Below are 11,127 nucleotides of genomic sequence, written 5' to 3'. Positions count from 1 at the left end.
GCAGGCTGTCTCTAACACTCTTCCTGGTATTATGACTCCATACTTGGTTTGCCCAGAGCATCTTTTTTACTCTTCACGTGATACTGGAGCTGTCTCTAACACTCTTCCTGGTATTATGACTCCATACTTGGTTTGCCCAGAGCATCTTTTTTACTCTTCACGTGATACTGGATATTAAATTGCTTCAACTATGACTTTTCAGTGAAGCCAAACCCTGAATTTACACTTCTGTGATGTTATAGACTTCTGTGACTTTGAATTATGTGAACTTTCAAGGCCCTACCAGGAAGAGCTCATGTAAAGCATTCAGCTTAGCCCGTAACCAACCAAGCCTGGAATAACATGGAAGGTAGTGTTATTCAGTGATGTTTGCTACCCATGGGCAATAACCCTGGAAAGAAAGAAGACTCCAACACTAGTTGTCTACACTGAAGACACTCCAGGAAACAGACCAGGTGCTGGCAAGTCTGGAGTGGGCCTTTTCTCCAGCTGTCAGAAGCACTGGCACTGGATGAATAAAGTTTCTATATTCTTGTGAGAAATGTCAAACAGTGCTCTGGGACTAGTGGAAAACTTGGTTAAAGAGTAGCAGTATATTTCACACTAGAATTTCTCCAGCACTGCATCAGACCACACTATGCTACTAGCCAGAGTGATCAAATTATTAGCTCTTCTGCCTTGGAGTCTTGACTGTGACTTAAAACTCCCTTCACATCTGAGTTTATATGGTTGTTACAAGATTTATTATGCTGTTGGATTTCTTGTTCTTTAAATTTCTAAGGTAGAAATTTCCTAATTTATTAAAAGTTAGAAATTTGCCAAGAGAAGGATACTAACATGTGTTTCCTTCTTTCTGATGAGCGAAGAAGCAAAACCAATGGAAGAAAGCTGTCTAGAGCTGGCAGCCAAGACAAAACAACGTACTAAAGATGATTGTTGCTCTTACCTGCTTTTGTCCAGACCATGGTTGTTAGTAGCACTGTCAAAAAGACAAAATTAAAAAGACTGTCTAGAAGATTCGTGAACTGAAGACATGAAGAGAAAGAGAAGAGAAGGAATTGGGGAGCTAGTCCCAATAGAACAGAAGAAAGCAAAGCTCTGACAGTGGCACTAGGCCTTTAAATTTGACATAGTGGAAGAATGATGTCAGTTAGGGTAAACTGGATAGTTGTAAGGGAAAAGAACTAGGTTCATGAGTAAACATCCTGGAGATTCTCATTACAGATGAATAAGAAGAATTTCCTGATAGGAAGAACTATCTAGAAAAGGAAGAAGTCTCTCTGCAAGATGCTAAACTCCTGATCATGGCAAGATTTCCTCAGAGGCTCAACAACCATCAGTAAAGGATGGCTCACTTACTACAGGCAGGGCTCTACTTTCTGAGAAGCTCCTGAAGCAGAGACTCTGCTCTGAGGTTCAATGTGGCCCAAGTTGTAGGGCATTGCTGCATTCTAAACCCTGAAAAATGAGTATATTTTTGTTCTAGCTGGAAGAAACTGCTTCAGGGTTGAACTGAGAGAGTTGGGATCTGTTTCATGGAGAAAGCATGAGTTAAGAATAGGTTATCTTTAGCAGAAGAGAAGAAAGACCTATTATTGTCTCCATAGAGAGAGCTGGTGCTTACCCACTGCCTTGCTTTACCGATGATCCTGGCTCTGGGGCTTTGTAGTCACTAGGGCACCATTTTGAAACAATGTGCAAACCATCTACTAAACGGAACCACTAGTGACTTGAAAGCCCATGAGCCTTGTCTCCTCTGACAGTTCTGATGATGGGTCTCCACCTACCTGGAGAAACTGAGGGGCAGAGAGCTAAGAGGCAGGCCCATGGTTATCTAGTAGAAGAGCAAGGATCCCAAAGCCAAAAGAAGCAAAGTAGCTTTCTCAGAGCTCCCCATGAAAAAGGAAAAGCATTTGTAAAACAGCGTCCATCCCCTGCCTAGTACTATGCAAGCAAAGCTTTAGCCGGGTAAGTGTGAGCTTCCCTCACCCAGTGACCAATAGTGGCAAAAGCAGATTTTGTGTCAACACACAGTAGCAAAGCCAAATGCTTCCCATGACAAAAGGCTGGCTGGGTGACCTGCTCCATCCACTTTCTTGTCAGTACATGTGAAGAGGGTCCAGGGTTGCTCTCAGAGCTACCCTGGGAAGATTCCTTGGCTCCTCATTCAGATCACCTAGGAATACAAGCAAAGATGCTCACATCTATTCGGGAGCTACAAGTTAAGAGACCCAGAATCTGCCCCTTTCATCTTTGTTAGGAAAAGATCAGAAAATAAAAATATCACCATGCCTATGTTTATTTCATTATGAAGTATTTGGTGATAATCTGCTTTTCACAGTTGCTTCTTTAAGATAATGTTGCTGCGCTGCAGCTGAGTTACTACTACCTGCAGACTCCCCCAACCCTCACTAGCTGCCATCATTATGCTAGCTTCCCCTTCTCCCTCCTGCTAGGGTGGAACTTGATTCCCACTCAACCAGCCTGGATTAGTTCTGACTGAAAATAAATCACACAAGTACCTCCTCTCCAACATTGTCTAAGTAAACCAGGGACATAAGAAAGACATTGAACCCAAAGGGTATAAAAAGTAAAGTAGATGAACATTCCGAAAGTCACAAAAATGAATCTACTTACCTCATCTTGCAAGGGGCTTGGCAAAGCACTTACTTCTTTGCAGATAAGACTGAGACATAGCTATAAAGTCTCAGTTTCCTCTGCAAACAGTTGTAAGTACTTAGCATGTATAAGAGAGAAGTGATGTCCTACACAGTGTTTCCATATGTTCTTTACATAGCATTTATACAGACAATCATTTCCAGGTATTGGTACTATTCCCTCAGACTCTGCCCAACCTGAGCCCCCTCTGGACACCTACCAACTGGGGTGGAGATGATTTCAGTTTTGTTGTATATTCCTCTAAAATCAAAGTCGAATGGCTTCCAAGCGTTCTCATTGATTTCAAGCTTGAAATTCTCCCACTTGTAGATCATCTCATGCTCGTCATAGGAAACTGAAAATCAACATGGAAAAGAGGAGTGAATGAGACTGGGAAGTTCAGCGGAGTGGCCCACCAGCACGGTGTTAGCTTTAGCCATGGTTTGGAGTTTTGACGCTAGCTTCACGAGCTTTTGGACCTTGCCTCTGGCCTGGTTGTTGGAGTCCATTCAATAAGCACATTTGCCCTGGGATGTGAATTCACAGAAGAGTAAGCCATGAACTTACCCCTCCAGCACTCACATTTCATTGAGGCCACACAGCTGGGGTTTTTGGAGCTGTCCACGGAACAATGGGCAAAGTAGGGAAAGATCACTCACTTGGGGACACACATGGAAAAGACTTTACTTTAAATCGGGAAAGTAAACATCATCCATATAGATGTGGCTCAAAAGCGTGAAAGGGAAGCACAGAGAGGGGAACATGAAAACAGCAAAATTTTAGGGCGACTCCACTTCACAGATGGATTTTGTCACAGAAAGCAGCAGGGGTCCGGTCATGAAGGTTCATTTTTAAGGAATTTAGAATTGATCCATGACAGCTAAGGAAAGATTTGAAATGAGGAAGTGACCTGGTTCACATGGTGTTTTAGCTGGGTCACTCTGGTCCTAATGTAAGTGTGTAAACATGTTGGCATGGTGCCACTTATGGAATGCTAGTGCAGTAGTCTTAGACACAACAAAGTGAGCAAAGGCAGGAATGAGAGCTCAGAAAGCAGAGAAATAGGTGGGATCGATAGAGATTCAGAGGGAACATTAACAGCATGTGTGCACTGAGTAGATGTGGGAGGTTAACGAGAGGGGAGTGTCAGAGTTCTTGGCTTAGACAGCTGGGTGGGTGATGATGTCCTTCAATGAGGCCAATAGCAACACATAAGCAACACATTTGCTTTTGAGACAGGAGTTGGGAAAAGACAATGAATTTATCTTAGGACATGTTCTGTTTCAAAGTGGAGATGTTGCAGAAGTTTAAGCAGAAGATGATAAAGCCCCGAATCAAGGCAGAAATGGAGAGGAGCAGACATACTTCAGGTACACTTCAGAAGCAGGGGACTAGCTTAAGGTAACGCAGGGGTAAGGGAAGAATCCAACATAAAGCCAAGGTAATGCAAACACAGCTTTGTTGGCAGGAAAGGAGGTGAGGACGGAAGACGGAGGCTTGCAGCAACGTTGGCATTGTCACAGGAACAAAAGCAGAAGCAGAAAATGTAAAAGGTAAAGATGAGAAAAAGAGGGGCCCAGCATATCTCTGGATCCCCAGAAACCTAAGAAGGTACTCACAGCTAGAGAAAGACAGAGGGCAAGAGTGTGAGTCCATTGGGAATTTGAGCATGTGGAGTGAGCAGCTCGCATCAATGGCCATCCTGGAAGGGAGAAAGGAGCCTTGTTAGGCTGGCTCTGGGCACTTAGGTATTCACTCAACACTGACCAGGGGATCACTTCCAATGAATGGCATCAGTAGAATTTAAGACAAAAAGCTCAAAGAAGTGATACAAAGAGGGAAGAAGATCTTTTAATATCTGACTATTGGGCTCCATCATCAGAGAAGCACATGGACCCAACTAGATTGATCATTCTTGCTTGCTAAGCCCAGTGCTCTATGTTCTACCCCCGTACTCTTCTCCACCACCCCCATGCCCCACACTGCTGATATGAGAATCTCCTTCCAGGCACTCAAGTTATGTAGCCTAGTCTTGACACCTCTTCAACCGATGTATTTCTACTCTGCCTGGACAATTCCACCACCGTGGACGTGTCCTTATATACAGTGCCCACTTGGGATGGAATTGTCCAGGCAATGCAGTCATGCTGGCATCTTCAAGGACTGTGGGGCAAAGAAAAGCTCACAAGTTTGTCACAAACTTGAAATGTGTATTTAACCAGTATCTTTTATTTTAAGATCTCAGTATCTATATCTGCATAGGAAGAGATTGAATTCCTGGTCTAGAAAAGTTGCACAGGCTTTTAGGAATATTATTCAAGATATCTACTTAAGAGTCCTTAGCTAAAATTTTCTGAAAGAGTGAGAGAGTCCTAGGAGATGAAACACTAAAGGTTTGACATACCTAACTGAATACAACACCTTTCCATCCTTGTGGATAAGAGCCATCTGGTTGGGCATGGTGACATCATATTCATGAGTCCTCTTAGAATTCCTAAAATAGGTATCCGGGATCCACAACTGTTTCACCACGTTGCCATGTAGAACAAGGGTCTCAAAGCTGTCATTGTAACGAAGCCGCTCATCATACCAAGACTGGTAGAAGATGATGTCAATGGAATATTCCTGGTGGGAAGGGACAGAAAACCATATACTTGGGGCCAAGTAGACAAGAGATAGTCACATGCAAATGGGATGTTTGTTAATTCTTAACATGGAACCCTGAAGACAGCATAGTAGAATACACGGTGCACTGGCCCAAGAAGTAGAAGAGGGATGGAGTTCCTTTTTTCTGCCCAGTTCTTTCAGTCTCATGGCTGAAAGGGTCTCAGAAATTAACACAGCCAAGAAATCAGTCACATTGTGCTCAATTGCCACAAGTAAGAGTTAAGTCCCCACATTCTATAGTGATTAATGCTATTCTTCCACAGCTCAGAACTGTAGAAAGGGTTGCCACAAATGAGTTTGCTACATTCTACTTTCTTATACAAAACTCCTTTGTGCCTTGTAGAAGAATGCAAAGGAAGTGTAAATTCTGTTCTGGAGAACGAATCTCCAGAAGTGACATTTCATCATTTTTGTTTTGTTGTTTGATATGGGATCTTGTTACAAAGCCTGGGATAATCTCAAAGTTGTAAATATTCTGCCTCATCTGCGTGGGAAGCTCCCTCAAACAGCTTTGCTATGGCCTCTCCTCTCTCTACCAGTAGGCAAAGGCCTCATGTCATCGACAGACCCTTAAGTTGCATCCACCTAGGACTACAAGGAGTAAAGCAACATATGTTTGGATGCAGGCATTTTCCAATGTCAAATGTTCTGAGAAGAGAGTAATATTCTCAAATATGCACATTGCCTTCATCAATAAATCCCTGGGCTATGGTGGGTCACTACACAGCTGAGCTCAGTAGTCACTGTAGTTATAGGGGCCATAGTGCTGCTCCTACTCTGTCAACACTCTTTCAGCCCATACACTACAAACCAAAAATCCCAGCTCAAAAGTGCTCAGAAATGCATAAGCACACGCAACTCATTGTACACAGAAAAGGTTCCCTTTCAGCTTTTATTCATGGCACACAGCTATTAATTAAACCCAACCATTCATTTCACAGAATTATATTTTAAAATGAAGCGATTTGACTCACAAGAAAAATGTCTATCTATTGTCATTTTTTAACAAGGAGAATTATGTTTGTGCTTTGCTTTATTTTTCCTTTCAAATAAGTGCCCATATAATCTCTGAAGAGTGTGTGCACATGAATAGATAGTTTCATGATCATGTGGTCTCTCCATATTATGAATCCCATAAACTGTCTTTTAAACATCTAGGAGGATATTTATTAAGACGTACAAGAAGCAAGAAGTTTACGTGGCTGAGGCTTGTAGGCCAATACACAGATGGCGATATAATTGTAATTAATTTGAAGCAAGCACCAGCGCTATGCTGCAGCACAATTAAAGGCAGGTTGCCTAATTTATTTTAGAAGATAAACTGAGACTCAGATAAGATGTGCAAAGTTCCACAGCCAGTGATGGTACAGCGGCCCTGCCACTCAGAGCACCGTTACTCTATCTTTACCCTATCATTTGTTTTCTTAACACGCACCACAAAAATGCCCTTTGGGTATCAAAGTCCAACTTTCCCAGGTCTTTCCTGAATAATCTTGCACCAACGAACAAGTATCAGATGGGTCTGATGACATAGGCCCGTAATCTTAGATACTTGGGAGGCTGAGGCAGGAGGATGAAATGTTCGGGTCACACCTGGGCTAGATTGAAGCAAGGCCAGCCTAGGAAAACGAGTAAGACCCTGCCTCATAAGTCACTCGACTGCTGGTAGCCAGAAAAGAAAGGCCAACGTTTTCACGACAATAAACTAGAACAGCTGGCAGATAATGCCGAACTCCTGATCTTGCCCAGCCCTGCCCTGTCATGTTCTGTCCTGCCCTACTCCATCTACCCTCACAAAGAGCCTTCAAAGAATTTGCACTTTCCCAGTAGCTGGCCAAATCTCATCTGCATCCTAGCACATGCACTGTATGGTGGGAGATGGGGAATTTGCGTCTCCTGCAGCTGTGCTGGAGGTATGCTATACAATATTCAAAAGAAATATGCCACTGCTGTTTAAGAAGATATCAATTATAAATTCCTCATACATCAACATATAACTAATGGTTTGCGATTCAATTTTCCCTCAGTTTGACAGGGAACTAGAGATTAGTTTAGCTAAAATAGAAAAGGTGTGTTTCAGAATTGACTTAATTAGAATCACCTGCAATAATTACCATAGTAAGAGCCAGCCAGTATTAGCAACAGGGGATACTGTGACCAGGAAGTTTTTCTCAGACTAGTCACTGCTTTTAAGGCCACACTGGGTGTTTTTAGAGGTAAACAAGGAAGGGAGTAGAAATATTTGATTACAATGCTATGGTTTTAGGTTTCTCTTTCCTCTTCTACCTGCTAAAGTGACTGGGGCCAAATATCCACTTCACCAACTCCACTGACTGGGTTGCTATTCCTTTGACCAACAAACCTTGCTGAGACGATCAATAGCTTCAAATGGGGAGGTCATAAAAGGGTACTTGACTGCCACAAAAAACAACAGAGATAATCCATGCTGGACCATTGACAGAATCATATGCTAGACACCTATGTTCTCCTCGGCAAATGAATTAGAAGAAAGCAGGCTGAACAAGCACAGGGACCGCCCCCCCCCCATTTTATTGAATTATGTAGAACTATGTAGAAACTGAAACTTCTGGGGGAATTATGTATCATATAAGGCTTTAGAAGGTTTAAAAAGTCTTATTAGTTAAATAAATCAGGCTGCTGATCCTATGCTGACCCAGCTCTGTGTATGACATCTAGCTGAGTGACTTACAGATGATTAGACTGCATAAATAGAAGCTAAGGCGAAGCTAGAGCTAGAGAGACTAATAGATGTTGAACAAGGAGAGATGGCGCTTAAGTGGGGCTAATGGCTTGCTGCCACAAGTACTCTCGTGGAGAATAGAAACTAGTTCCCCCAAATTATAACCTACACAAATTGCCTGACAAGTTTGCCACTGCTTTTTGGTTTTAAAGGACATTCAGAATACAGAGCCAAACAACTTAGATAATTTGTTGTATTTATCAATGTGTGTGGTCTCTCCTCCTTATAAGCCTATGAAATTTAGCCAACACTAACTAGGTAAAGGTGGGAAGCTTACTAATAAAGAAAAGAGTCAGCTTGCTAGAATTTAGAGTGGCATAATAAAGAGAAAGAGCATAATAAAAAGGAAAAAGCCATTCTGAGCTACTCTTTCACTCACTCTATGGAAACAGCGTGCATTCCATTAAGGTTACTTACCTCCGAGTCTATCAGGAACACCCATCTCAACATCAAGGCTCTCAACTCACCCAGATCACACAGTGCTTATTAGGCTTAAGTATATTAAAACTGGCTCTACCTTTGGACAAACCAAGTCCATGGACATTACAGAGCTGGTTATCACAACCTTTCTTTGTCAGATACTACACATATGAATTTTTCAGAGCATCTTTTGTAATTCATTCGGTCAGCTACCATATACTATGTTCTTAGCATCAAGTAGTTCATAACAGAGAGACCAAGACCAACATAAAACAATTAGTTACCATGAAATAATTGAGATAAGAAGATAACTGTGAGCCATGAAAATGTGAATGCCCAGAGACAGGCATGGTGTATGAAGGGATTAATCAGCTGCTATGTGAGTCAGAGAAATTGTCATGAACAAGATGTTATCCAAGCTGGACCCTGAGTGAGTGAAAAAGTAGAGCAACAGCATCTCAAACTTGAATAAAAGTCCCCCTCTGTGGTACAAGGTTGTCCTGGTATTTGTGTGCTCACAGTCTATGGAGTTCAATGGGGTGAAAAAGATGAGTCATAGGAGAGGGCATGTAATATGGAGTCCCCTCTGTGTGCTGTGATTACCATTAATGAAGAAAGAAACTGCTTTGGACCTATGGCAGGGCAGAACTTAGCTAGGTGGGGAAAACTAAACTGAATGCTGGGAGAAAGAAGGGTGAAGTCAAAAAGATGCCATGGAGCCACCACCAGAGACAGAAGCTGGGAACTTTACCCGGTAAGCCACAGCCAAGTGGTGATATATAAATAGAAATGGGTTAAATTAATATAAGAGTTAGCCAATAAGAAGCTAGAGCTAATGGGCCAAGCAGTGATTTAATTAATACAGTTTCTGTGTGATTATTTCACTTGCTAGATTGTGGGGTTGAACTCATCTTGAAATTAGTAGGCAAATGGATGGATCTAGAAAAAAAACATATTGAGTGAGGTAACCCAGACTCAGAAAGACTAATATAATATGTACTCACTCATAACTGGCTTTTAGACAAAAAACAAAGAAACATCAACCTACAATCCACAACTCCAGAGAACCTAGACAACAAACAGGACCCAAAGACATACATGGATCTAAATAGGAAGGAAAAAAAGACTAGATCTCCTTAGTAAACTGGGATCATGGGGGTCATGGGAGAAGGTAGAAGGATAGAGAGGAGGGAGGGGAGCAGAGAAAAATATATAGAACAACAAAAACAAACAAACAAATAAATAAATAGGAAAAAAGAAAAAAAACAGAGGCACATCACTGAGGAAGCTTACTCATTAGGGCTGGGCAAGGATATATTTACATATTTCAAATAGACGATGCTGAAGGTTAGCTGAGGATCATATTGATAACAGTGGAAAGGAAAGGAGACAAAAGGATTAAGAAAAAATTATAGGGACAGCAAGAAAAGACAGCTATAGATTTAAGTTTATCAGAATAATCAGACAAAAGAGAGACATTCCATTGTGGTATTTAAGTTATTTTATTGTTTTTACTTTGAATGAAAAACTCGAGTAACAGTTCCAAAGGTCCTCTTCAGGCAGCAAAGGACTTACCTTTTCCATTCATGTTCTCAGATTAATTGTGGCTAAAAATCCCCACCTGACCCCGCAAACAACAATAGAAACCTACCTCTTGTAGTAGTAACACAAAGAGCAGAAAGCAAGAGTAAGTGGCAGGCCCCTTATCTCGGTGCCCAGTCTAGGAAAAACTGTCATCAAAGCTCTGTACTCACCATGTCTAGGGTGGAAATAGGCCCGAGGCTGTTGACAAAGATTTCAACAGTGACCACAGTGGGCTTCTCTGTAAGGTAAGAAGCAGTACAGGGTAAATGTCACATAAAGACATGGTACCAAGGAGGGAGTTATCAAAGGGGAGGGGAGAGGGCCAACCCTACTTCCTTTGTTCTTTCACAGAAAGCCCCATGGACTTTAAGGTTAGACACACACACAACTTCAGGCCATAAATCGTATTTTGGAATTGGAAAAACTGAGGGTAAAAGAAGGGGAAAGTGTTGACCTAAAGGAGTCCTTGTGGCTTACCTGGTGCATCAGACCAAGGTGTTCCTGTATGTGGCACCTCCACCTATATATAACCCAGGTTCATTGCCCAAACTACATATAAAACCTGCTTTTCCTTCAGAGAGGAGAGGGCTTTCTTCTGTTTACTTACTTCCAATGCCAGGGCGCAGTTTATGGTCGTAGTTGCTTAGGATGGTGTTAAGGATTCGAGAAGCTCTTGCCAGGTTCTCTCCTGAGCCCCCAGTCATGCAGTCAGCAGCAAGTTGTGTTTCTTCTGCTGGAAGCTTCTTTCCACTAGGCTGAAGCTCCTGCTGGTACTGAAGTTCTGGCTTCATCTCCGGTTCAGGCTCGGGGTCAGGCTGAGGATCTGGCTGAGGGTCCGGCTGGGGGTGCGGCTGGGGGTGTGGCTGGGGGTGCGGCTGGTGGTCTGGCTCGGGCTCCTGCTGGGACTCCTGCTGAGGTTCCGGCTCTGGTTCCAGTTCGGGCTCAGGCTCTGGCTGGGGCTCCGGTTGGGGCTCCGGCTGGGGCTCTGGCTCTGGTTCCGGTTCGGGCTCAGGCTCCGGCTGGGGCTCTGGCTCTGG

At 42.8% G+C, this 11,127-nt stretch overlaps 1 protein-coding gene across 1 annotated transcript in view; it reads right to left on the bottom strand.

Annotated features, from left to right (window-relative positions):
• The window catches only part of Gabre (gamma-aminobutyric acid type A receptor epsilon subunit), a 19,012-nt gene that overhangs the window by 3,248 nt on the left and 4,637 nt on the right, over window positions 1-11,127 (bottom strand). Inside the window, exons 2-6 of the mRNA XM_026777091.1 lie at window positions 10,698-11,127; window positions 10,261-10,328; window positions 5,063-5,283; window positions 4,278-4,360; window positions 2,879-3,013 (exon numbers count right to left, since the gene is read on the bottom strand). The exon at window positions 10,698-11,127 is cut by the window's right edge and continues 787 nt beyond it. Coding sequence (XP_026632892.1) covers window positions 2,879-3,013; window positions 4,278-4,360; window positions 5,063-5,283; window positions 10,261-10,328; window positions 10,698-11,127 — 937 coding nt within the window. The remainder of the gene's footprint in view (window positions 1-2,878; window positions 3,014-4,277; window positions 4,361-5,062; window positions 5,284-10,260; window positions 10,329-10,697) is intronic.

This window comes from Microtus ochrogaster, unplaced genomic scaffold (assembly GCF_000317375.1).
Source record: "Microtus ochrogaster isolate Prairie Vole_2 unplaced genomic scaffold, MicOch1.0 UNK45, whole genome shotgun sequence".
Taxonomy (NCBI): domain Eukaryota; kingdom Metazoa; phylum Chordata; class Mammalia; order Rodentia; family Cricetidae; genus Microtus; species Microtus ochrogaster.
Note: the sequence above shows the minus strand (reverse complement) of the source record. Positions and strands in the feature narration are given on the sequence as shown.